At 52.1% G+C, this 27537-nt stretch overlaps 1 protein-coding gene across 1 annotated transcript in view; it reads right to left on the reverse strand.

The window, feature by feature from the left end:
• The window catches only part of VAV2 (vav 2 guanine nucleotide exchange factor), a 156682-nt gene that overhangs the window by 10012 nt on the left and 119133 nt on the right, over nt 1-27537 (reverse strand). Inside the window, 14 exon segments of the mRNA XM_009892323.1 lie at nt 190-299; nt 748-762; nt 1465-1597; nt 1858-1943; nt 3719-3805; nt 6480-6548; nt 7068-7163; nt 8481-8580; nt 12203-12303; nt 12878-12946; nt 14480-14578; nt 15277-15291; nt 16999-17101; nt 26366-26434. Coding sequence (XP_009890625.1) covers nt 190-299; nt 748-762; nt 1465-1597; nt 1858-1943; nt 3719-3805; nt 6480-6548; nt 7068-7163; nt 8481-8580; nt 12203-12303; nt 12878-12946; nt 14480-14578; nt 15277-15291; nt 16999-17101; nt 26366-26434 — 1152 coding nt within the window.

Here is a 27537-nt window from a genome sequence, read left to right on the forward strand (position 1 = left end):
ACCCCGCCTGGACGCTGTCCTGTGCCACTGCTGGAGGTGCCCCTGCTCTGGCGGGGGGTGGACTGGGGGAGCTCCAGAGGGCTTTTCCCACCCCCACCAGTCTGGGATGCTGTGACCTGCTGGTCCCTGACACTGTTCCCCCACGCCTGGCAGCTGCACGCCAGGGCTAGAGCAGCCCCTCATGCTCACATTGCCATTTCGAACTGCTCCATCCACTTCCTCTTCATTTCCTCCGTCTTGCAGAAGAACTGGAAGCCCTGCTTCCCCTGAAGGTGAATTAGGTAGAAGCCATACGACCACTGCAAGAGAAAGCGAGAGCGCTTATCGGACCGCTGAGCTCCAAACGTCTGAGCAGCAAAACGCACCGCACTTTTATTCGGGCATCTCAGTAACTGCTCCCAGTGCCTGCCCCGTCCCATCTTCCGAAGGACTGCTGAGCCTCTGCATAGGTAACAGCAGTTACCAGGAAGGAGGAAAAAGAGCTCCGTGTCTCTCTAACACATCACAGCTAACGATGCCTGAATCAGCTTGGCACTGTGCACTAGGGCCAAACAGGATTTTATGGTGGCAGATGAGAGAACCCAGATTTTTCTGCTCCAGTGGATCCTCCCCAGCCATTATATCTCTCCCTGACAGCAACTGACAGCCCAGGAGGAACATCTGACCTGCCCACCGCACATATGCTCTGCCTGTCTCCTTACAACATTGCACAGAAAAACACGAGAGAAAATTGTGTGCTTTGCTTACCATTTTTCCATGAGACTAGAAAGCATAGGAGAGCAAAGTGGAAACATATTTCATTAAAACACAAAGCTAGCAGCATTTCTTCAGCATCCAAGTGGTAAAATCGGCTATTCTTACCCAAACGTCACTTATCCCATCTGTGCAATACCTCTTTCCCACTGCACGTAAGTGGATTAAGCTAATGGGTCTCTGCTAAACCGATAGCTGGGAGGTTTTCCTTCACGGCTGCAGACTAAACCTCAAACCACCGGCAAAATGATGTTTGTTCAGTGGCAACCATGCTCCGAGTGCCGATTTTGGCAGGCTGGTCGGCAACGCTCTCGCTGCCTTCCCAGGCTCCTCCGCCCCGCGCCTCGTGGGAGCGAGAGCATCCGTGCGGACCTTCCCTCCTCTCCGCCCCGTCTGACGTTTGCTCCCTGCCCGTTCCCTCGCCGCCAGCGGGCCAGAAAGCAGCGAGCAGTTTCCTCCCTCCTAACTCCCACCATCCCAGCCTCTTCAGGGCTGTTTTGCAAGGACACAGGTCAAGGATCAAGCCCAGCCCCACATTAATAACCATTTTCCAACGCCTCTGTGAGGCTGCCCTGAAAGCTGAGCATTTCCTTTCCAGCTTTTTGCAAGCTCCATTTCTATTTTAAAAGGCTAATAAGAACGTACTACCCAAGGACTGGCCCAAACACTTCCAAAACGGTCTCCAGCAGAGCTAATCGCCAGTCCACCTACCTTCTTAATGTCCTTGTTGTTCATAGGGTCGTCAGTCATCTTGTGGAAGAGCAGCTCAATAATTTCTTTCAGCTCATAATTGTATCCTTTCCTTTTGCAGACGATCACCACTTTATCAAATAAAAATAAATACCTGCCCAAAGCAAGCAAATAAACAAGCAACCCAGTCAAACATCTCATTGAAGTCCTCACTCAAGGAGAAGCCTTCGGAAAGCTCTGCAGAGCTTCCCAGCCGGCGCACCTCAACGCTCTAACCGTGCTGTAACTTCACAGTGGTGGTGGTTTCTGTCAGCCCAACTCCAGGCGATAATTGCATAAATGAGCACAAGGGGAAATCGCCAAACGAAGGCACATTTAGTTTGGGAAAACTTCAGAGCGCCGTCGCTCACTCACCTGTCCTGCTTGGTGTGGTTGACTATGGAGCGGACCTTCAGCTCGCCGTCGATCTTCGGCCTCCCAAACTCCTCTAGCTTCACTTGCTGCAGAAAGCAAAGCAGGGCTGAGACCCACAGGCAGGGCTGGGGCGATGCTTCGGGGAGGTGGAAACCCAAACCTGCCCGGATGGCACGGTGTGCTGGGGGCATCCCTCCCCCCCGAGCCCTGCCTCGAGCTGCTGAAGCTCCTGGGAACAGCATCGCCAAGCGCAGCGGGTGCACGAGCATCCTGGCATCAGGAACGGGACCACGGGAGATCCATGGAGCTCCAGCACCAGCATCCCAGGGCAAGGCTCAGCAGTCAAAGCGTTTTTTTTCTGCAAGGTTTGGGATCCAGAAAGCAAAACCCCCACAAAATAAGCTATTTTCCAGCGATTTCTACAAAAACAGGGCTCTTATAGTTTTGATTCCCATCCTGAACCAAGACTGGAGATGTTGGGGAAGGCTGGAAACCAACCCAAGGGTTTGGGCAGTTCGTCTTTCGACTCAGAAGCCCTTGCAAACGTCGCTCGGTGCAGCACAGCCGCCGAGCCACGGGAAATCAGTCCCCTTCACGGTTCTTATAGAGAAAAAAAAAAATATCGTGAAGCATCACTGCTGGTCAGGAAAATAAATATTTCACACAGCTGTGTGTATAGTCCCTAATTATTTCATTGCTGTGCCATGTAGGCTCTGTATACACAACACCAATCACTCCGCATCATCCCGCTCAGTGCGACGAAAGGGAACGCCGAGCAGAACGCGCGTGGGATTGATCTGCAGACAGGAGTGACTGCTTTGCTAACATCTCGTCTCCCGCGCGTCAAACCTGCTTTCTGGCTGCTGAAAGGAGGAGAAGTGGCTGCTTCATGCCCCCATTTACATCCCCGTTTTTACAGAGCATGATGTCTGATCGTTCGCACAGATCGGGGTTATCATGACTGCTTCAATCAAAACCCGTGAGCCGCAACAGCCTATATCCCACTGGAGAAATTTTTGCAGGTTTCTCTTGAAAAATAAGGATTTTGTCTCCGTCTGTTAAATAACCGTCAATTAAAGTGGATTGCTTTCAAACAAAGCCAAGGCTTAAAGCCCCCCCCAAACCCAGGCCCCCTCCAGGAAGCCCTCGGGGTGCGCAGCCCCCGGCATCTCCCTCCATCAGCCTTTTTGAAGCATCTCTGGTGTGCGTTAAGCGTGACAGCAGAGCAGCTGCGCCCGCAGCTGACCAGCCCTCCCCTCCCACCCACCCCCCCGGCAAATGTGGGAAAAAGCTCGTTAGCTTGAAGCTCTGCCACTGAATATTAAATTAATGGGCTTGTTTGGGGCTGAAGTGAGTGATGGTTTGCACAGGGTCAGCTGATGCACGGTAATGGGACCAAGTGTTTGATACCTCTGGAGTTTGGAGGATGAGACTGTCCTTAAAGCATCTGGTTGAGATTTTGGGATTAGGTGCATATTACATGTGCCCTTCTCATCCAAACGGGTACACTCTCAGTTAACCTCTGTCCTCTTTAACAGCAAAAGAAAACCCGCTTTAAATAACAGAGAGATAGCTGATTTAGGGAATTAGCATGTCCCCCCTGCACTAATAAGAAAAAGTTGGAGAAACGTTTTCAGTGTAACGCCACCAAGAGAAGTCACGCTCCATCACAGCCGAAGCAGTTCTGTAATGTAGCAACCGCTTCTGCACCGTCAGCAAAAACACTGTCAATGACGAGGGAGTGTCCGAACACATGGGGATCTTTCTTGGGTAGTGCATCAGATTCAGTAGTAATTGCGCAGAAAAAGCAAACAGGTTAACAATAAATTGAAGTTGGGAGCAAGAGGATTTTCTGACTTACCAGGTTTTCTATAGAGCTCTGAAATTCACTTATTTTCTTTAAAGTCTCTTTGTCCCTCTTTACTTCATTTATGTACATGGCCAAGTCCTGAAAAGAAAAGCGAACACTGATTTTTATTTTCCAAACGAAACCAGTACCTTACCAAAGCAGAAAACCCAGGAGCCCGGCTCCCCGCAGCCGCGCTCCTCTCCGGACTCAGAGCAGCGTCCCGGCAGCAGCCCGCGACTCCGGCAGCACATTTTGTGCTTGCACCGCTGAACCAGGCGGGCACTGCAATTTTTCCCGTTTCCCAGAAGAGGGCAATGCACGAATCCAGTGCAGCACAGCAAAGCCCAGCCATGGTTTTTACCTGGGTGAGCAGCCAGGCAGCCCCTGCCCCGGCAGCATCCTTCCTTCCCAGCTTTCATCACCGCTAATTCCCTTCATCCCCCCCCCGGTACAAAAGCTGCGAGTCACTCTCTGCTGTCAAAAACACCCCCTCTGTAAAAAAACTGCTTTGGACACCCGGCTGCACGTTAGCTTGAACAGCATTTGAGCCCACTTGCATCCAGCTGACCTCCCCGGGTGCTCTGGATCGCACCTGAGCTGGTGAGAGCACTGGGATGCTCATGCTCCATCCCTCCCGGGAACACCCCGCGACAGCATCCCCATCTCCAACACCTCTGGGCCTCCAACATCTCCCACCACACAAAAGCCATGTTGTAAAATAAGCTTGATGGAGCTTGTTCCACCGGAAAAATTCCTTGCTTACCCAAATGTTGACCCATCACAGAGAAAGAATCCCATCCCTTCCACTAAAACAACTCCTTAAACCCTTCGGAGCGTATTGTCTGTGCCTGTTTGCTTCTTATCTGCTCCCCGCCTCCTCGTCCTCAACAATAGCTCTTTGTCAACTTGGATTAAATCCGAACACGGGATCTTTTAAGACATCCCCTCCGGGTCAGACCTTCCTCAGCTTCCCAACATAAGAAGGGTTAATCACAGATGATAATCACAAATCTACGTGACAATACTTATAACATCACAAAATACCCCACGCCGGGCCGGTGGCAGGGATGGTTATGAAGAACGACAAAACCCAACGCCTTGTGAAGCAGCACCCTCCACCACGCTCCAGCGTCGAGCTCGGCTCCCTCCTGCCGCGCAGCCCGGCTCCTGCGCGATCCCACCATCAACCGTGACTCGAAACAGCAACGGCAACGTGCAAACCTGGGCTGCGGGATTTCGCTGGGAACCCGCCTCGCCCCCCCCATCACCGTTCCGCATACTCAGGAGGAGGGTTGGTACCGGCACCAATGACCCCCACGTGCAATTTTTCGGTGCAAATCCCGCCCCTGCCTTGCGCAAACAACTACCTGTGCAAAAACCAAAGGGAGGTGAATCCCTTTGGGAAACGAAGCTCTGTTCGCCCCCCCCACCCCGCTTGCACGGCTCTCACCCCAGACGGCAGCGATGTCTGCCGCCTCCCAGCCCGGCAGACAGAAAGGCTGGAATCGTGATGAAAAACTTTACTTGTAAGTTAAGCCTGGGTTTACAGATCAATTAAAACCAAACTGCGCGGCTCCCTATGCCCCCGCCGAGCGCGGGACCACACTTGCGCTCTCCTGCGAGAGAGATGAAACGGAGAAACCTGCTTGATGGCTATTGAAATTAAAAAGCTGAGTCTGCAGCGCAGCCAGAGCGTCTATACATTTATTTATCAGCAGTGGTATCGGCGGGTGCCGTACTGTGAGGCCGTAAGCAGGGTTTAACAACTGTCACCAGGTTTAGTGATTGTCTGAGGCCAGGGCGACGTGTTGCGCAGCAGCGGGCTGCGAACGCAGCGTCCTTCAAACAACCTTAACTTGAAAGCGAACTGTCTATCGGCTCTGCGTTCCCGGGCTTGCGGGGATAAGGGCTGGAAAGGTCACCCGAGTTATGTAAGTGGTGGGAAATGCAGCGTCGTTACAAAAGCTGCGGCTCAGAGGGAGAAAACAAAGTGAGCTGAGAGCCCGGGAGCGAGCCCAGGCGTGAATCCTGCACCGCTCCCCAGAGAGAAAACCTGGAGTTAATGACCATCCTCAAGTCAGATTCTGCTGACGATGGTCCCGCGGTGGGAATGTGTGTGTGTGTGGGGGGGGAGGATGTGTACAAGTCAGAAAACATTTGGATGATTTTCGTTTTTGTTGCTGATGGTTTTCCTGAGATCTTGAGGGGGGGGGGGGTTCAGCTGAAAGCGCAAAAAGAAACTTTAAGCAAAGCAAAATTTTGACACCAGAAGCCTTCATTTGTGGAAAGAGCGTTTTCCCCTTAATTAAAAAAAAAAAACCAAAAAACTTGGATAAAAGGATTCCCGAGCAGCGCCTGGATTAACAGCGCGCAGGCAATGCTCCGCTCCCATTTCTGCAATACTCCCCGACTCGCTGATGCGACTGGAGCTCCTCCAGATCCCTCCTAGCAAAAACAAGAGCCGAATCTGGCACGGCCTCCTTACACACAATAGTAATTAGTGAAAAGTCGTAACTTGTCAACAAATACCAGCTTCCCCAGCTGCTTAAGGAGGAAGATAACAGCGAGGCTTACGGATCTGCTGGGAAGCAATCGCATCGAATGGCAATCGATATACACACGCGCGTCCAAAAGGAGGAGACGCTGCCTTCCCTGGGGCTGTTGGATGGGTTTTTCCCATGGAAGTTTGCGTTGGACACTAAGCAGAGGGGTCCCGCGCTCTGTCGCACCCCGAGCCCAGCGCAGCCCCAGCGCCGCTCTCGCCCTGCCGTACCTGCATCGCCTCCAGAGCCTCCTTCAGCTGCTGCTTCTCCGGTCGGTCTGATGAATGGCTGAGCAGCTCCTGAATAAAATAAAATAAAATAAAATAAAATAAAATAAAATAAAATAAATAAGAAAAACAAAGAGTTTGGGTGTGCTAGGAAAGCTGCCCGTCCCGGGCAGGCTATGACCCGCGGGCAATGGGCGCCTGCTGCCAGGGTGGTGGCGGGGACGACGGGATGGGCGGCCGCGGCCGTAGGACGGGGAACACGCCAAGCGGCTGGTGCTGGAGAGATCCGTTACACGGAGCTGACGGGAGGAATTTCACACATAATCAGATTATATGCAGGCTTATTTTATATTCATTAACTGCCTCTCGTGGCTAACAAGTGCAGAATTACCCTAGGTCACTGTACTTTAAGAGACGGCACAAATATTATGTCGTGTTAAGTAGCTGTAGTAATTATTTCATTTGAAGCGGGGGAAAAAAAAACCAACCCTCAGTCTGCATTTGGCAATAATTCACTCTCCGCTGTGAAAGCCGAAAGATGGTACAGCGAGGGTGGCAGCTGGAGAGAAGCGCCAGTGCTGAAACACTTACTTTTAACAGGAGATGGTATTTCAGAACTCTTTGCATTGGAACCACCAGCAGATCTTGCAATTTAAATTTCCCGTCCTGAACCTTTAGCGTGCATTCCTATTAAAGAAATCAACACACGAGTGGTGAAGCAGCTGCGGGAAAACAACGGTTCCCCCCCCCAAAGAAAAAGCCTCAAATGTCCTGTGCCTGTAACGTTTTGCTTCTGTAAACTCAGTTTGGAGGAGAAATGGCTCGTGGTTGCCCGCACGCACCCAGCGGGAGCCACGGCCCCACCGCAGAGGTTATCGAGGAATAAGACAGAAGGGCTGGACCCTGAAACACAGACATTCTCATGCAACTGAGCTCCTCCAGCTTAATGAGATACTGCTCATTAGGGGAGCACACGAACGCTCTCAGACCTCGGGAAATGTCAAATGAAACGCATTAGCTTAACTCACCTCCTCGATGGTTTGAACTAATGCGTTTTATTTGCGAGGGGCTGGAAGGAAGCACGCCGACGGTTGCTGTGGCTGCGCTGATAAGCATTAAGTCATTAAGATGAGCTAATGTGATGGCAGCAAGTTTCGCGACTGCTCCCTTCGCGTATTTAGCTACGTGACTCCGCTGAGACCCCCTGCGTGCCCCCCACCCCGAGGAAGAGGAGCGGGGCCGCCGCGAGGGAGGGAGAGAAAGGAAAATCACAGGGCGGGGGGCAACTGGATGCTACAGCCACTGGCGCGACGCACGATCCAGAGAACACGTTTTAAAAACTGATTAAATGCAGTTTTATCCCTGAATTGGGCTGCTACTTTGCACGGAAAATCAAAGAGTGTTTGCAGAAAACGACGTAACATGTACAGACAGCCCAGCAAATTCAGATTAGCATCAAAACCAAAGCAGGAATTAAAGATGGGTAGAAACAGCAGCTCAGACAACGCATCCCTTCTGGGGCTCCTTTGATTTACTTAATATCTGGATCAGCCCCTATTTACACTAAGCCCTGACGCTGGGAGGGAGGACAGGGCAGCAATCCGGGCGTTCGCCCGCGGACCTGGGCTCGCCTCTGGCTGTCCCTGATGCCGCGTGTGACCTTGGAAGGCCACGTGGCTCCTGGCTCGGGGATGCTCAGGGATGCTCGGGGCTTTCGGCTCTCCCTGCACGACTCAAAGAGGAATTTGTCCACAGTCCCACTCAAATAAAGTCACTTGGCTTGGTTCGACGTGGCGGGGGGAGGAAGGGCAGTGTGTCTGGTGGGGAGATGAAGGGGCAACCAGGGGATGCACAGACTCACCCCCACATCCCGCCCCATCTCTTGCTAAATCAAACATTCCCAACGCGCCATTCCCAGCTCTGGAGAGTCCTTCCAAAACCTGTTCCAAAGGGGGGGATGGGGGGGTGGACAGCTCTCGGCCCCGATGTCCCCATCCCGCTCACCTCCACCTTCTGCCTGACGTCCTCCCTGTTGGCGAGGAGGTGGTTGAGCGTGTTCTGGGCGTACTCCATGTGGCTGCAGTACTTGCCGTAAATCAGCAGCCTGGAGAGGGGGAAATCACAAATTTAATCGGAAACACTTGCTGGCAGTTATAACCTGTTATAAAAGATATATACACTTATATACAGGGAAAGGACAAGGCAAACAGCTATTCCCCCATATAACTGCTTAGCAAAGTATTAACACTCTTTTACGGCATGGCTTTTCAACGTGTAAATCTTTTGAAGTTTCCAGAGCTGGAGCCTGTGGGGGCGATTCAGCTCACGATGAGCAGAGGGGGCCGAGTGGCCAAAGGAGCCATTTTTCGGAGGTAGGATGGCTCATCCCTCCACTCCCGAGTGTGATATATTTAAGCACCGCTCCCCACGAGCTGTGCTGTTGGAGCACCACAACAGCAAAGGGAAACCAGCTCCACACTGGAAGACTTTTCTCAGTGCAGGGTACAAAGTGGCTCTACAAGAGGTACCCACATCCCAGGTACGACAACCCAAAAATAGAACCACAGAATGGTTTAGGTTGGAAGGGACCTTGAAGATCATTGAGTTCCAACCCCCCTTCCATAGGCAGGGACACCTGCCACCAGCCCAGGTTGCCCAAGGCCAAGTCCAACATGGCCTTGAACACCTCCAGGGATGGGGCCTCACCAGCCTCTCTGGGCAACCTGTCAACATGAAAAGAAAGAGTGAAGAGCTGGGACCCCATCCCTGCCCAAGGTGGTGCTCACCCCCAGCACTCGCCTCTCCTGGGAGCAGCTCCGACCCCAGCGAGGGTCTGTGGATTCACTAAAACACGAGGAGGGGGCAAGCACTGAACCTCTGCAACACAACCCCTCAGCTCCTCGGCTGCCAGTGGGCTTTTTCTCACTGCTACACCATCGTCATAATCCCCTTGATGTCTCAATAGGCGCCGTGCCACCCCGATGGCCACACATCGGCTGTGCCACGTTCGCCCCAGGGCTCACCAAGGCAGAGCAGGGATGCGCTTTGAGACCACATGACAATAAAAATCCATTCCCTGCAAGCGTTTCCCAAGTCAACTTGCTCAAGCCCATGTATTTGTCTCCTAAAACCCCTTAATTTCCTGAGTCACAGCTGCCTGCAGCCCCAAAAAAGATTGCCACCACTGTATCTGATATGTGCCCCTCTCTCTGCGGGTTTGTGGATACTTTACCAACTAAGGCGGCAAGAAACAATTTGATTCTTCAGTAGCGCCCAGAATGGACACAGGTGATAATAATTTGCACCTCGTCAGAGAACGAGAGGCTTCAATTCCCCTTAAACCCCACGGATGTGTTGTGGAAAGCTCATTGCTCCCTGCGGGATGGGCCACAGGGACCTGGAGATCAAGAGAAGGGGTAATTTGGGGAAAGAAGGTCGTCACAGCCTTTGGAAACACACTGAAGTTCTGTACAGATACCCTGGGCTATAAATTTAAACACCTGACACGAACAGAGCAGTTTTGCTGTGGATTCCCCCTTTTTCCTCCACTTCACTCATTAATCCTGCGTGACAGGTTGGGTGCCCCCCTCCTTTCTGGCCGTTAACTGTACGGCTGCTGATAAGACACGTATTCCATCACACGCTGCAACTCATCCATTATTTCGGGGGCTCGTCACTCGATGGAGACGATGTGGGTACACCTGACCCGGTGTCGCTCCGTAAACGCGGGGCTCTCCGACCCCGGTGGGGAACTGAATAGAGAGATTTATGGGCGCCGCAGTCCCCGGCGAAGCGGCAGCCAACACAGATTATTCTTCTGCCTTTTCCCCTTGACAACTTCGGAACACGCACAATAATATCAACCTTGCCAGCACTCGGAGAGTTTCAAAGAGGCTCCGGGAGCATAAATTCCAACTCCAGCTTTCAGAGGAAGAGATTTACAAACTATTTCCTTCCAAAAATAAAATCTCTGCGAAGCGGAGGAGCGATACATCATTTTGCCGGGACGTCTCTGAGGATGCGCAGGGAAGCGAGAGCTATTTGTCACGGACACGTTTGATGGAGGAAGGTCTTATATACAGGGACCAAGCGGGGATTCTGGAGGTCCACATTCCCTTTTTGGTGGGACAACACCATCTCCCCAGCCGAGCTCCCTTTCTCCACCTGCACCTCCAGTTCCTTGCTGAAAAATGTGATACCATCCTCCCCGACAGGAAAAGACCCTGCCTATTTAACCAGGTTGCTTCAAGTGCATCATCCCCAGTTTTGGAGTCTTCTCCAAGCCAGAACTCCCCATGAGCAGCAGTTTCCCATGACGTTGAGCTCCCCGAGACCCCCACGGGCTGAACGCAGCTTTGGAGCTGCCGTCACCGTCTCGCAGCCATCGCTTTGGTTCCTTCATTCTCCTCTCAGGAAGGCTTTTAGGTCCTTCAAAAAATTGCTTGCAAACTCCCTTAGGAACCGGGCCAGTTCCTTCACCCGCCTGCACGAAACCCATCAGCTACAAGCGCTCTGCTGAGCTCCCACCGGCAAATTAACAGAAGCAAACATTTATCTAAAGGCTGTCAGCCCAAAAACGAGCCCCGTGCTCCTGCACAGCCACACGGATCTCCCTGGGGAGCGACGCCACCGCCACCACTCCTCCCGTGTCCCTTCCCGGCTCCCTGCGTGCACCGCTTTGCCCCGGGGATGGCAGTGGCGTGCACGGAGCCAAGCCGGGAATTTGGAGATCAAAATCACCCAAGTGAGTTTTATGAGTATTTTTAAATTATTTGCATTCTTCTTCGGAAACTTTTTTTTTTTTTATTTAATCCCTTTCTAGAAAGGGGCGCTGTGACTGATGGAATATCTGACCTGAGGTGTATTATTAATGTAGATGGTATTTCTGGGGTTATTGACTTCTGAATGGTATTTCTGTGTCTAGACACTGGTTTAATCCCAGTGAAATAACACCATGGCATGATTCCACAATGAATCAGGCCTTTGATTAGTATTAAGGATATTAAAGGCTTTTATTAACCTTATCTTTGTGTTCTGGGGTACTCCTGCTCGCAGCTGCCAAAACACAGAATCTATTATGTTTGCGAAAGCAACTTTTACGTGTATTCATGGTGCAATAGATGCGGGACAAGAGCAGTGCCAGACAGGCGATTTTTTTAGAGTGAGCGATCGCTTTGACCCGAGCAGAGCGAAGTCTCCCCTGCGGAGGAGCCATCCCACCACATCACAGGCCCTCAAAGCCCCGCTGCTGCTTGCAGGAGAAGACTACGCTAAACCCTGGAAGGCGAGTGAGGTTCTACTCCATTCTGGCTCATCGGAATTGTAGCATTCCCCTATTTATCCCCTCGGCCACATCCCTGTAAACGCATCGTACACTCAGCCTCCAAAGCAGCTGCTCCCATACGGGATGCTGTGAGCCCAGCGAAACTCGGATGCGGACACGGGCTCACAGGAACGAGCATCCCCGGGAGCCACACCGACTTCACCCGGCCGGGGAGAGAGGAGATGTCCCAGCCTGGGCGACCTGGCACTGTTGGGGCTGGATTTGGCTGCTTAAAGCATCGGCACCGAGCGATGTTCCGCCTGCCGGAGAGCATCTGGCTGCGGAGGATGCAGAAGCGGTGTGATGCGACTGGCATTTCTCTCCCAAGCGCCGAGATGGGCCCTGCAAATACTAACCCATAGCTGTTAAAACTGGAGCTGCCTCAAGACCGGCTTTCCTTTACCTCTCTTTGAATTCCAGGAACACTTTTGCCAGGCTGCTTCCTCCAGACATCATAGAGACGTCGATGGCTCTCAGGAAACTGAAGTGCACTTTAATTAGGTCCTAAACCGAAGAAACAATCAATACTTTAAACACATCCGAGGCGAGTGGGCAAACAGAGCCTGAAGAAATGCACATGCACTACTTAATCAGGCAGTCGTTTTCTCTTCTTTTTTTCCTCTTTTCAGTCGTTTTTAAAATAAGTCGTTCTAGTGACATGCAGCCCTAAATGGGCAGGAGTGCAAGGGTGTAATTCCGCCAGGAGGTTACACAGTGATAAACACCCCAGGATTTCCACGGCTATTAAAGTCCCTTTTGCAGGTCAGGAGGGAGCAGAGGAGATGGGCAAGCTCAAACCATCTCTAAGTACAGCTAAAATACAGAGCCCCGGCCCTGAAACATCCACCGTATAAAACTGTTTTCTTCCCTAAAGTTCATATAAATCCCAACTCTAAAATTGAGTGTGTTAAAGAGGATCTCCTAAACCCGTTCAAGCTCCGCAGCACACGAAGGACTGAACCTCTACAGGTGAATGCACAAATCTAACGTGAAATCTGGAAGCTGGCTCTTAAGCAGGAAAGTGGCTGAGCTGCCGTGAAAAGAACAAAGATTTAAGCCACAACGTCTACGCCGTTACCTCCAAATTGATAAAAATAGCTTCCATGTCTTGGGGAGTCAGTACCAGCCTCAGTGGGTTCATATAGTTCTGCAAGAGATAAATGGAAAAGAGATTAAAATACTGGAGAGGAGTGAGCAAGATTTTTTTTTTGTGCAAGGGAGGGATTTTCCCTGCTTCACCAATTGCGTTTATCCAGGCAGGGAGAGGCCAGGTTTTAATGAATTTAAGCACTTGCGAAGGCTGATGAATGACAACGCATTTGCCAAGACCGGGCTGTGCCGGGGAGCCAAGCAGGAGCCAGGAACCCCCATGAGGACACCTTTCCCCCGAGCTCCCCATGGCCCCGCGGCACTTCCCCGGGAGGGAAGTTGCCAGACCCCCACGCACGGGTGGGCACAGACCCCTCTCCCGCGAAATCTTCGGGAGGGGGATTTCAACGCACGCAGTTTCTTCCCTTCGCTGCAGTCCTTGGCCGCAGTTGGGAAGAGCTCGGGAGCATCTTTTCAGCTTTTTGATTATATCTCATTCGAATTTTGCCCTTGAAAAAGCGCCGATGATGTGATTACATCCGAAATGCCTTTCTGAACAAATACATATTAATAGAAACGTCTACATGACTTGTAACTACAAAAAAAACCCTTGATGCAGCGCATCTAAGACAGGACCCTCCACCCATAACACGCCGTCAGAACCTACTAAGCCTTCGCAAGCCTTTTTAATGGATTAAAGTGATAATTTAACTCTTCCTTTAGACTGACCCAGAAGGGCCGTGGCTGTTTCCATGGAACAGGGGCTATTTACATAACCGACATGGACGTTGGTACATTTGTATGGAAAAATGGGAAACGTTACTCCACCGTGCCAGTTTCGCTCACAGCTTCTTCGCAGGAACTTTCAGCAGACAGAGGCAAATAATTAAAAAAGGGGAGGAAACAAAAGCGTTAGGGTGATTAGAAATGGCAGCGTGATTTTTTCACTGTTGTTCTTCATTCCTGCAAAAAAAAACCTGCTGCTTTCCTTGGAGCAGAAACGACCTCCAGGCTCCAGCCGTATCCACGACTCCGCTCTCTTGCTGAGGTGTTCGTTTTTATTTTTATTGAAAAGAAAGGCCCAACAATAACTTATCAAAACCAATTAAAGCCCGTGAATTCAAGCAGCAAAACGTTACTTTTAATCCAATTAGTTTCAATGACAAGTCAGCACAGCTTCAGCACTTTTGAAAAACATGCAGAATAAAGAAATTATTCCGCGGCAATCGAAGTGATAAGATATCTGCAAATACGACTCTTATCGGCGCGACCGGCCTGGTTGAGCGAGGAGCGGGAGTCTCTTACCCCGGGCGAGGGGGGACACAGCAGGATGGTTTTCAGCCTATTTCCAATATGCAGCGATCAGAAAAAAATATGCTGTTTGGCTTCTCCAGTTACAGGCTGCACATTTGTGCTTGTCAGTACGGGTTTCCCGCATCCCCCTTCTCTCCAATTTTACATGTGAATGCATCGATCCTGCCTCATCACATCTGCCAGCTCTCGCAGCAAGAACTAATACGGCAAGATTAACGCAAGCTGGAGTGATGTGATGTGGAAGGCGACGGTATAGAAAAGATGGCTCAGTTCTTACCTTTTCTATATCTTCAAGGGTTTTGTAGTATTTGGCCTCAGTTTCTTGGATTTCCAGCAAACAGCAATTTCTTTTGTCATCTTCTGTCATTCCCATTTTCTAGAAAAAGGACAAATAACGCATGGTTGGGTACTCTACAGAGTGGTCCAGCAACCTGCTCAGGTGGGGCCGAGCTCCAGTTCAGCCTTCAGTGATGGCAAACTCAGAACAAGAGCAAGTCTGGAAAGTCAGGGGAGTACTGCTACTGGTTTATGTTAAAGGAAACTATTTTTATCCCCCAAAATTAGGAAGGAACCCTGGCTGTGCTATTCAATATGTTTCAGCATGGCCAGCATTATATTTTTGGCATTTATTATAGCTACATCACCAAAGACTATCAGCTAAAGAATAAATAAGAGATAAATGCTGGTTTTCCCCGTTTTTTTTTTTTTTTTACTTAAGATGAAATTCACAACGGAGCCCTAAACGGGTCATAAATAATACGTTGGATTTACACAAATCCCCTGCCAGGGTTGCTAATTCTCATGATTTTAGGTCAAATCTGATAATACATGTGTTTCTTGAAAGCCTCGGCTCCTGGAGTCGCTGCTCTTGCTTTTACGTCTGTAAAGCGGAGCTGAAAACACGTGTCGGGAGGTGCTGCGCTTGTCAGCGCAGTCTCTGACCTCGGGAGGTGACTCAGCGATCGGGTTTTAATGACCATGCACAGGAACGGACACCCCCTGGACACCCCCTTTCGCTCACAGCTCAGACCTATCACCTGGAGGGAAACCAGTATTTTAATCAATGCGTCTTACCTGCATATATCTAATCTGAAGCATGCAGAAATACAAGAAACCAATTAGCGTTACACACTTGCTATTCCAACAAATCTTAGAAAAAAAAAAAAGCCATCATTTAAACAGATATGTGGATGCTTATGTTAAAAATGGACTCTCTTGCTCAGGGAAGGGGTGGAAAGGGAGTCAGAGCCTCCATCACTGCTCAGAGGTGTCCGAGAAAACATAAAACTTTATGGAGGGGACAGTGGAAAATTGCCAATTCCACTGACCCCAATGCTGCGCTACCCTGGCTGTGGGGCACCCACGTGGTGGGAGCTTCCCCCTCATTTTTGCCTTTTATGCAAGAGATTCCTACCAAAACCTTCCCGAGGGCCAGTTCTTGGGCCAACTGGCTTCTGCAACTGATGGCAACTTGGTAAAAACACCGGTGCCCAATGAGCTGTGCTGACTTTGGCATTGCCACCGGTGTCCGTAAACAGCTCCACGCGCTTTGGCAGGATCAGTGGGAATATTCTGTGCCCAACTCGTCGATCCAGACAGGTTTTTGGTGGGCAGGGAGCTCCTCAGGCTGCAGACGAGGCATGAAGGGACGAAATGCCCCAACCACCATCGTCACGGTCTTGGTGCCACTTGCAGCCAGGCTTGGGATGGGGGAGAAACCACCGTGTGGGCATCGCTGGCACACCGTGGGGTGAAGCCCTGCCTTCCCAGAGCCCCAGCACCTCGTCCTGCACAGCCACGCACCCGGCTCCGGGGATTTCATTGATCGGCAAACTCGTCCATTGATCCTGCTTCGTGATGGGGAGGTATGTGCGGCGCCGTTTGCGGCCAGGAGAGAGTAATTAGAGCCTGAACAACGTGGCAGATATCAGAGGGCGGGAGAAAATTTGGAAGGTCACGCTCTGGTGGCAAGGTCCCTTCCAGCTCTGCATCACCAGAAGCCAGGGCAGCCCGTCTCCTCCTTGCCGGGGACACAGGGAGCGAGGACATCTGTGAGCACCTCTGGGGCCGTGCAAGGACCACCAGCACCTTCCCGGCTCATCCACGGAGCGTGATACTTGCACCAGAGCCCTTGGAGACGAGGCAAGTCCCTCCGTGAGGCTGTGCATGCTGCACACCCGGGTCTCCCCATCATCGCAAGGCTTTTGGAGGTGCTGAATGGGGTCGGCTGCTTGTCCCTAAAGCCACACGGGTCCCCGCTGCTCCAGGAAGCTCCGCTGCAAACATCTACCTGCTCTGAGCCACCCCGGCAGGAGCGGCAGCAGGCACGAACAAGCGCTGCATCCTCCACGCGCAGAACTGTCAGCGCTCGTCCCGGTCTAAAAATACCGGTGGCAGACACGGCACATCTGGCTGAGGGAGAAGGCAGAGCCGCCGCGTTCCCTCTCCCCAGAAAGGGCTGAACTGACACACGCTGCCTTGGCTCGGCAGCAAATGACTATTTTTAGCTTATCTTTTAGAGCTTATTAGCTCTCCTTTTCCCTTCCTCCTCCCCAAACTCCTTCAGATGACAAGATGGGCTGGGAAACCCCTCGGAGAACCCCCTCCGGGCCAGCGCCATCCCAGCTCGGCTTATTTTTACCTCTCACGAGGCAGCTCAGTTTCAATGAATGATTCAAAGTGATTCACTTCCCTGCAGCATCACCTGTCATTGGCGGACAGTTATTTATTTAATTGAATTCTCTCCTTCCCCCTCCCATCAGGGCACAGCTTTAAAAAATGCATATAAATTGTTACCATGGGCTGTTGAACTTCCACTCGGATGATATCTTCATAGATATCATCGCCTTCATCTTCACAGGGGACGCAGTCATAAATATCCTCCCCCAGATCATGTTCGCTGGAACGAGAAGGAGAGCGATTTAGCGATGATAATAAAGAGGGTACGTTCACTGTCACTTGATCAGGCAAACCAACAACCGCTCTGGCGCCAAGGAGGGAGGATAACCACGACAATAAGAAAATCCTCCTGGCCCGCAGCATTGACACGCTCGGTCCACGTTCTCCGTTTGCATTAGGAGTCTCTGTTTTTCCCAGATTGGTACCCGCCGCACATCTCTTTCCGCTCGCTGGAGGCTGGAAAAGGCCAAACGCTGCTCGACACGAGCGGGGATCGCAGCCAAGAAGCGGCTCCGAGCCCCGTGCCAGGCGTGCCCGCGATGCCCACTCCACCGCGGTCTGACAGCTCTGCCCCCACAGCGCTTTTGCTCGGCGCTAATCGGCCTGGCCGAGATGGACCCACCGGCCAAATGTCCCGCTGGCACCGCCTGAGCCACCGCACGCGACTGAGCCCAGCATCGCGCCGGGACCGGCTCCGCCTGCCTCCCAAGATGCCCGCAGCCTCCTGTTCATCCCCGGCCTCTCCTCTTTAGCAGCAGCTCTTGTATCAGTGACTTCACCCATATTATACTTAGAGAACATATTTTTAATGGGTTGGATTTTGGCATGTTTAAAGCACTGCACTCACTCTTGATCTGCTTTTGCTTTTTTTCACAAAAAGGCTTCCTCCATACCAAAGAACCCCCTCCCCCTTCCCCCAAACTGCCGTAGCAGCCCATGTCCGTTCAGATACTAAAAAATCATCTGAGGTCTCTGCGCAGTAGGTAGAAGCATCCCAGCCCTGCCTCGCCGAGTGGGGAGGTGTGACGGGGCTGTGCGGAGCTCCCGGGGCTGCGCAGAGACCCACAGCAACGCCCGGACCCACCACGGGCAGAGCTCAGCCCACGTCCACCCACGGCCCCGCACTCCCTCCGGCCACCGGCACCACGTCCAGGTTTAAAAGCTCTGGATCCAGTTTTTCTCGGTGATGCCCCGACTCCCATCAAGCACAGTCCCTGCCCCGATGGGCAACTGGGGGATTTTTAATCTGACGTTTCCCAGAGGAGGGGGAGACTCTCCTGATCACCGTCAGGCGATCTCGCCAGATGCTCGGCTGGGTGATGCTCAGCCCCAGCGCTGCGCAGAGCCCAATAATAACATTTACATCAGAGATAAGTTGAGCAGCAGCAAAGTCACGTTTTCAGGACTGCCCACATCGCTCAGGAGATGCCCCCACCAAGCACAGGTTTTAAAGGCATCACCGAGGCGCAGTGCCCAACTTGTATTTAAAGGTGACAGCACTAGGTACTTAATTGTCATCTGAGCCTTTACAACCCCCCCCGGGGGCTCCTAAGTCTTAGAACACTTTTGAAAACTCAACCCCTAATAAATACCAATTAACAATAATAATTTTAGTGCTTAGATCTACAGGTGCTGATCGCTAACGGCTCCCACTGAAGTCAACCCCGTGGGATCAGGACAGTGTGAAACGCTGCAGTATCAAACAGCCTTCGCATATTTTACGAGCTCTCTCTTTCAACAGGGGTATTAATTACATACAAATATATTTAGGTGTAAAACTGTGCTCAAACGGTAACACTCGACATCTCTACACGATAGAGCGTGGAGCAGCAGAGCACATCTGTTTGCAAAACTGGGCTTTATTTCTTTTCTAAATGCAGTTCTTTCTATTTTTAAAACCAGATTTATTTAATAAAAGTTTGGGGATTTTAGATAAATACACTGGCATGATGTATCCATCCCATTCTTCCAGACTGATGCATTACAGCTGCTGTAATAATGCCCGCTAATAGCTGGTGATCCATCTTCCCCTTCCCAAGCGTCACCGTCACCGTTATTATCTGTACCAATATTTATATTCTCAGCTCCGCTCCTTATCCAGAGCGAGTAACTCTCGGTTCCTGATTAATCTTCCCTTCCCACCCGCACCTCTCGGATTGCCGGCTGTCTCTCCATACATCATTTCCCCGGCTCGAGGGCTGTTAGCGAACGTATGGTTGGGTTAATGTCGCGAGCGCCAGCCCGGCTGGGTATGATATGACCCCAGCGAGTGCCGCGGTGATGCTGTGCCGGCGCAGAGCCCGCTTTGCGTGACGGCTGCTCATCACCAGCAACGAGAGCACTCAGCTTTAGGGCTCGGCGCAGAAGGAGAAGACGGCATCTTGAGGTGTCCCCCCCCGGGAAGCCCCACATCCTCCGCATCATCTGGACCTGCTCTCCTGCGCATAAGCACAACCGGGCGCCACGTCCAAGCCTCAGTCCCCAGCACAGCTGGCTGCTGCACGGGGGCCCTATCCTGGCCAAGGCCTCCTCTTCTCCCCCACCAAGCAGCCAGGAGCGCTGGACCGCGGCCGGGCACGCGCCAGGACGTCACTGTGAGAGGCCCAGGCGGCAGCACGGGATGCTGAAGGGGTTTTGCTAAATCACGGGTTGCCTAGACCGAGCCTGGAGAAGGAGGACCTGGCCCAGCCTGGCCCTACCCAGAGCTCTTCTGGGCCACCAGGAAAGGGGCAGAAACACCTACTAAGGGACAACACAGCAAACTTGTCCATAAAGCTTGTCCAAGAGCCATCTGACACGAACACTGCACCCATCACGGGGGGTCACATCTGCCCCTTCACGTTCTCCTTGCTCTAACCAAGGGGCCAAGTCGCTGCTGCTCCACTCGCCCCTTCTCATCAACGCCAGTACCAGCCCTTCCCATCTCTGGTTTCTGGCCTCAGACAAAAAACAGGGACAACTCCCTTGTCCTGGGGCCCTCTAGAAAGCCACCTCCTTTTCAGAGCTCAGGAGAGAGGACCTAGAGATGCTCAAACCCAACAGCTGTGGTGGTATTAAAACAATGATACCAATGTCAGCGGACCTTTATTTATTAAAACACATTCCTGGTACATCTCTGAGAAACACCAGAGGCTGCCAGTTTTACGGAGAGCAGTAAAACGTGCAGATTAGCCTCTCCCGGAGCAGCCGAGCTATGCGGGAGCGTGTACGGCTGTTGACGCCGCTGCTTTGCACATATTGATTTTCGTCGGTCTCTGCGTTTTGTCTGTCAGAGTTGAAAATACATCACCCTCCCTGACATTAAAACAGAGAACAGGCATGGGGATGATTTTAGCCAGTGGCAACCGAAAAAGACACTAAATTTTAAATGCCATAAGGGGAGGGAAAGCGGGGCAGGTATTTTCCATGCTTAGCACAGTCCCCCACTGTGGGAGGCAATAAATTCAGCATCCCAAGCATGTCGTGCGTAGACTGAACAACTTGAGCAAGGAAGGTCAGATCCTCACCTCGTTCTTCACAAAGAAAAGCAATTTACTCCTTCAATAAAAGCAGCCGAGTCCGCGAGTTACCCGTGGGTATCAGAGCCTACGATCTACTGCCTGCATTAGAAGATTCATTGACAGCTCTGGGTTTAGGAAAGGGATTTCATCCGCCCTTCAGAGTTAACGCCAGCATTTGCAATTACTGTTATTAGGATGGATGTATCCAGCTTTGGGCTGGCAGCATCTTGCCTAGCCAGGAAAGCTCATTCAAAGCGAAAAGAATAAAGCTTTTCATATCTAAGGCAATTTCGGGCAACAACAATGCTTTTGGCGGAGCTCCTCCTCCCTGGCAATGCCCACTCGGTACAAAGGCCCTCCCAAGCAGGCAGCGGCCATGCCAAGGAGCAGCTCCCTCAACAGAGGGACCAATGCCAGGCATTGGAGTCAGGGACAAACAGGGACAGGGAAGGAGTGAGCTGGGGAAGGGGGACGTCCCTCAGGGACCACTGGAACCTCCAGCAGTTGCCTAAGTGCAGCCAAATTTGAAAGAAATCGTCCCAAATAGGATGCCAAAGTCGAGTGAGTTTGAGGAAGAATCTCACTGCCCTGGGTGAAGGCACTGGTCCCACTGTTCCCACCACTGGCAACCAGTCCTCCAGAGCTCAGCACTTGGCCAAAACAGAGGGCACAGTCTGCATTTGGGCTCTGGGAGATGAGCTCCAGACTTGGCAGCCCACACCAGCCCGTGACGCCCTGATAAATAATCTGCAGCAGGTCCACGACGCTAAAGGGATGCTGCACACCACGTTTGCAATGACGCTGTGGATGAGGAGGGTAAGTGGGGAGCTCTGAGGGTCTCAAGGGCCACTGAAGAACCTCTTCATCCATAAAAGCTGCTCCGGGGCTCTGGGAAGTTGCTGAGTTTGTACCAGTCTCAAGAATTCAAGGATGAGCCCAAGCGAGGCCCTCAGGGCAAACCCATCATGCCAAAACCCTGTCCAAACCACAGCGCTCCTTTCACTCCACTGATGAAAGAGCCAGAACCGCAGGAAGAGAAAAAGAAAGAGAAGGAGGAGACAGAAGAAGCTAAAATAAGACAACCGAAAGACAAACCCAAATCTCCAGCCCGGTGGCGGAGGTTAAGAGTCAGAAGACCTCAGAGCCACCGCCGGGTCCAGGCTGGAAGTTCATGTGCAGGGTCCCTGAGACAGCTGCCCAGCAGCTGCGAGGCTCCAGTTCGCCCCAGTAATCCTCCACTTTCTCATTCTTACTCTGCACTTACAGCTATAAATAGACGGTTCATCCGACCAACCCCCTCATTCACGGTCTCCGTCAGAGGAGGACAAGCAGAGTCCTGTATTTGCAGCACATCTGGCAGGCTTAGGTTTCAGGGTGAAGGAGTGCAAGATGTGCAGTCGCTGGACTCGAGCTCTTGCAGGGTTTTAATTAGCCAGATTGTACTTGGACGGAGACACGCGTCTGGAAATAGCAAGAGAAGCCTTTTGCCATCTATTCTGCTCAGGTCTTACGTTCCCCATTCAAAGTGGGACATTATAATCCCACGAATGAGCCTCACACAGTTATATCAACTAACACGGTCCTAGAGATGGCACAAGCAGGACATACAAAAATCTTTACTGGTGACAAAGAAGAAAAGACACGTTTACAAGTGCTACGGCTCGAGTGCCTTGTACCACGGAGCCATTTATTTCACTGGCTGGCATGTGTGGTTTTTCCAACACAGCAAAAATAATGAGAAAAGTGGCAGCTAACTTATCATCTCACCTTGGCTCCTCTATTCATTACTTTTTTTAATGCACTCGAGAAATTCTGCTGATCACATCACTATTTTGGAAGACGCGAGGGGGCAACGCTGGTGACAGCAGTCAAAGAAGTAGGAGAAACTTCAGCAAGAAGCTCCTGGCAGGAGACAAGTCGTTGGCAGTCAGTGCCCAAACGAGCTGCATCACTTGAGAAATTGAGGCCAGGCAGGAGATCTTCTGCAACTTCCCTTCTCTGCGATGAACGGTTTGGAAATACACCACTATCCCCAATACTTTTGCTGGGGATAAATCCCCAGAGAGCTGCAGCTCGAAACAAGACCGGGGGACACCAACCTGCAGGACAGAGCCCCTCCCCGGCTCCAGCGCAGGGTTTGGTGGGCAACTGCTCTGCTCAAAACACTTTCTTTGTCCTTTTTGCAACACTACAACTTCTCCCCTCAAAGCAATTCGCTTTTAAAGGAAAAAAAAAAAGGAGGTAAAAGTTATGCAAATGAAATCTTTCATGTCAAATCATTCACAGCACTTCAGCCTGACTCTGAATTCTTCAAATAGCTCCCAAACAACCCCAAACCCACCCTACGTGTTATCCGCCTGAGCCTGCTGGGCTTCGTGCCAGCGAAGAGGGACACTGTCGTGATGTGGAGAAGGTTCATGATAAAGAAGGTTCCGGTGCTGTAAAGAGGACCAGGATTAATCGCTCTCATAAATTTAAGGAGACAAAATCACTGGGGCGAGCTGAAGTGGCAGCAGAGAAAATTTAGGTTAAATGTTAAGTATATAACTTCAGAACTCCCAGAATGGTTCGGGGCAGCTGGAACAGCCATCAGGAGAGCTGGAGAAGCAGTTGGTGGGGAGATGCTCAGCAGTAAGGTGAAGTGCCTACTGCCATCAGCGCCCAGCAGCCGGAGCCAGGAGCATCCTCAGGACAAAGGTCACTTTGATTTTTGGGGTCAGGCTCCGGCGGATTCACCCACACGTTGCCATTGCAAAGTTCTGCTCATTTCCTGGGCAAACTCTCCCCAAAACCGGCTGCTGCCCCAGGGTCTGGCGTTAGGGCAGGCAGAAATAAATCAGGCCGCAGAGGACAAACGTCCCTTTACCGCTCCTCCCAGTATCGATCAGGCACCGCTGGCAAACCAGCCAGCCCTCGCCATCTGCCCGGGCTCTCCGCAAGCCGCCATCTGGCCGACGGCAAAGCAAACCGAGGGGCCGGTGAGCTGTGGACAGGGAATTGGAGAACTTTCTGACTCCCCTGATACTCTTTTAGTTTCCCCTCCCCTTTCCATCACCAATTGTTCTTTTGTTTGTTTGTTTTTTTTGAGTTTCGCTGTTTTTTTTGTGTTTTTTTTTAAATAAATAGCTGTTTCCAGGCAATTCTCCACCGCCATCCGCTGGATGGCCGACCCAGCGCTGGGGCGCTGCGTAACCTCCGCCGTACCCCAAAGGTGAAAGCACAACGGCTTCATGGGGGTATGAGCATCCTTTATACACACCAGCACCCCGCGGCCACCCGGCAGACAGCTTCTTTCCGCGGCGCGCGCGTACGGCCCTCGTGGCGCCGCCGTTGATGCGCTCCCAGCCCCGGCGCTGGCTTTTGTCCCCAGCTGCCACGGCTCCTCCGCGCCGGGAGGGACCTCGCTGCCGCCGGGATGAAGGTCCTCCTCGCTCTCTTTAGAGGGACATTTAGAGGGTCTCATTTCGGGGACAAAGCCTGGTTCCTTCTGCTTCTCGAATCCGCGCCTCCGTCACAAATATGTTTATATCTTGGATGCTTTGCAGAAGAGGGTTTCACCCTAAATCTAAATGGGGGACAGCGAAGTGCTCTGTTTAAGTGCTTAAATGAAGCATTATGATATTCTCCAAAAAACCCCTGCACTTCTACCAGCCCCCAAAATGTCTTATTAGAACCAGCTCAATATTTATCCTGAGCCTTTCAGCACATCCCCACAACACCCAAAGAAAGACTCCTCTCTCCCGGGGGGTGACTCGGCGGTGCTGAGCCCACCGGGGCTGTCCCTCCTCCCCTGCACCCCGTCCCTTCAAGCCCAGCAGGGACGGCAGGTTGGTTTTACGGTGGTTTTACAGACAGGACCCTACATCCTTCAGAATGATCCAAAGGGCAAAATGAATCACTGGGATAGCAGCGCAGATGTAGCAAGTTAACGTGGAAAAACCACTCGGGGACGGAGGGGTCTCTCTGGATGTGCTCTTCGGTAGCGGTTCCTTCCACGCGTTGGGTCGCTTCACTGCTTCGCTGTGCAAATCGTTTCCTCGCCTCCAACACCGCACTTCGGCTGCGCTCGGATCTTCCCAAGGCTGCCGCATCATCCGCGATATTAAATGCAAAGACGCTGGATGGACTGAATCATTCCCAGCTCGTGAATGATGCCCTTGTTCGGCCGTTTGGAGATCGGCAGCAGCTAAGAAAGAGCTTTCTCATGCGGCCCTCGCGGTTTGCCAGCGCCCAGCGTCGGTGCCCAGTATGCACCATTGTGACCGGCAAATTTCCAATGAAAGTTTCCTTGTCAAGCGCGGAGAGACGCTCCTTGTCAAAGGGAGAAAAGGGGGGGAGGGGCTGTTGCTGATGTGTCACCGGGCAGCGGCAGCAGCAACGCTCATGCGAAGGGGCTCTCCGGGGCATTTCTGGGGTTTTTACAGTCATGGGTGAATTACATCTCCGTTGTGTAAGTTGTGTTTCCGCGCACAACCTGGCCGCAGCGGGAGCGCGGATCTGGATGAAGGCATTTGTGCAATATCCCCCTGCTGATTGACACACGCCTTTCCCCAGTGGTCCCGACTAAAGACACGAAGAGGAGGATTTTGCAAAGAACGGGAAAAAAGGGAAAGTTAAAAGTTGGAGACAACCTGGGACAGAAGTGGGGGAGCAATAAGAAATAAACCCCTAAGTCACCTGAGCACAGGGCATCTGAGCCCCTCTCACAGAGGGACAAACTCGCAGCCACGAGCAAAGGGCCGAGGAACAGCTCGGGAAAGTTCCACCTGGGCATCCCGCAGGACCTGCATCGCCAGCAGCAGAGCGGTTAAAGCTGGGAACCCATCTTCAACGCCAAATAAGCTGCTCCGAGCTCCGAGCACACCACCCCGAAACCCCCCTTTCCAGGAGCGGGCTGCCATCCCCACCAGCGCTCGCGTGCGACTTCACACGCAAACCTTTCTCCCGTTAAAAAGCGTGCCTAACGTGTGAGAATCGGGAATTTTAAAACCCAATGTTAAAGGGATTTCGAGAACTTCAGGAGAGTGGGGGGAAAAAATGTTACTCTTGAAAAGACCCCTTTATAAGTTAAAATTTTATTAAACTGTAGCTGCTGGGAGCAAACCGCGAGCGGGGGATTCCAGGGTACTCCGTTCCCTCGACTAGTAATTTATGATTTACTTTTGTAATAACCGAAGCCATAAGGAACTCATTGGATTAAGGAGTCTTATTATTTATGTTGTGGAACAATAATATTTAACTGTATAAAGCCACATATCCACTCATACAGACTTTCCCTCCATATGAAACAGACTGCACTTCATAAGTAAAACCCTCGCCGACGGGAACGCTGCCATCGAATTCCGATAGCGCCCACGTTTCACCGTATACGCCGTCGTTCGAGGTTGCTTTTAAAAGCCTGTTATATCATCACCACGGGCAGCAAAACACAGCTAACCAGAGACCCAGATAAACACAGATGCAGAAACCCCAGCAGCATCACCCCGCATCCCACCGCACCGCCAGCGAGGGGGCTCCAAAATCACTCATGGGTGATGCGGACCCACGTGCCAGCACCCACGAGGCCACAAAAATGCCACGGCAGGGGGGTGGTGGTGGTGGTGGTGGTGGTCCAGCGCTGAGTTAGCAATGGGTATCCCAGTCCCAGCGAGTGGCTCAGCTTTGGTGGAGGAGGAATTACATCCCGGGGTTTTGCAGCTAATGATGGGATTGAGCAGGCGGAGGGGTTCCCCGTGGGCTTGGCCCCCCTCGCCCCCCACTGAGCCACTCGTAAACTCAACCCGATTAAAAGTGACGTCTCCCAGGGCTCTACATGGGAAAAGATGGACTATTGTAAGAGAACAAAAATTTCCTGGCATGACGATCAAAGCAGCCAGCCCCGGCTCTCTGAGCCCCGCCGTCAAATTTCATCCGACTTTGCTGGGACTACACTGCAACTCTTCCCTCCTCACGTCCCCTCCCCGGGAGAAGGCGAGGCCACTTACTCCGCCAGCTCCTCCAAGCTCCGATACACGTCGTCATCGTTCTCCGTGGTCTCCTCCGACGGGAAGGGCCTGGGGGAGGAGAGGAATGACAGCGTTATTGGTGTGTCTCGCCCCTCGCAGCAGATCCCCTGCGGCCCCAACTGAACTCAGCCCAGCCCCGAGCATCCCGCCGAGCGGAGGGTGTTTCGGAACAAAATATTCACTGCAAATACATTTTTTTCCTGTTGAGGCATTAGCTCCCAGGAGGACATCATCTCCACTGCTTCCCGTGGGCAGAGCTGGCACAGCAGGACAAGAAACCAGGTGGCGAGGTGGGTTCACCGCCGGGCACCATCTGAGCACTGAAGTGAGGAGCTGCATCGTCTAACAGCATCGCAGAGACCCCACGTCTGAGCCGTCGTGGCTCCCCGCTCTGCCCGTGCTTGCACAAACGGCTCAGGAGAAATCTAATTCAAGTTTGGTGTTGGACTCATTGAGATGGAGAAATTGTCCTCCACCCCATGACGGAGCTACCTGCGAGCTCCTGCTTCCCACCGCCGTCTCCTGCCGCTGCAAGCAGCCAAACCCACCAGAATGAATGGGTCCTTACGAACCCTGGGCTTCCTCATCTTAACAACTTTGTGGTAGCTGAAAAAAAAGTGAAGACCCTGGGGATGCAGGAAAGGACACCAAAAGGGCAAAAGGAAGGAGGGGGAAAAAAAGAGATTAAAAGAGAAAGGGAGGGAGTGGGGGGAATACAAGAATTCCTTGGCTCGTTCTGAAGTAATAACCAAATAATGTATGAAGGAGATGAAAAATACTGCTTTAATTAAACCCAATGTATTATTGCTGGCACGGGGCCACAGCGGGCTACGGCTCTGCTGGGGCTGGATGCACCTTGCGACTCCGGCGGCGGCGGGCCGGGGTTCCTGATGGCCACGGCGAGCCTTGTCCCCGCTGGAGCGCAGGGAAGGGGGGCTGCAGCCGGGCAGCTCGCTCCCAACCCTGGGGGCATCCGCTGCAAGAGCAGCCGGTGGTCCCCAGGCTCAGAGCCGCACGGGATGGGATTGGATGGGATGGGATGGGATGGGATGGGATGGGATGGGATGGGGATGGGGATGGGATGGGATGGGGATGGGGATGGGGATGGGATGGGATGGGATGGGATGGGATGGGATGGGATGGGATGGGAT

This window comes from Charadrius vociferus, unplaced genomic scaffold, assembly GCF_000708025.1.
Source record: "Charadrius vociferus isolate BGI_N301 unplaced genomic scaffold, ASM70802v2 scaffold549, whole genome shotgun sequence".
NCBI lineage: Eukaryota > Metazoa > Chordata > Aves > Charadriiformes > Charadriidae > Charadrius > Charadrius vociferus.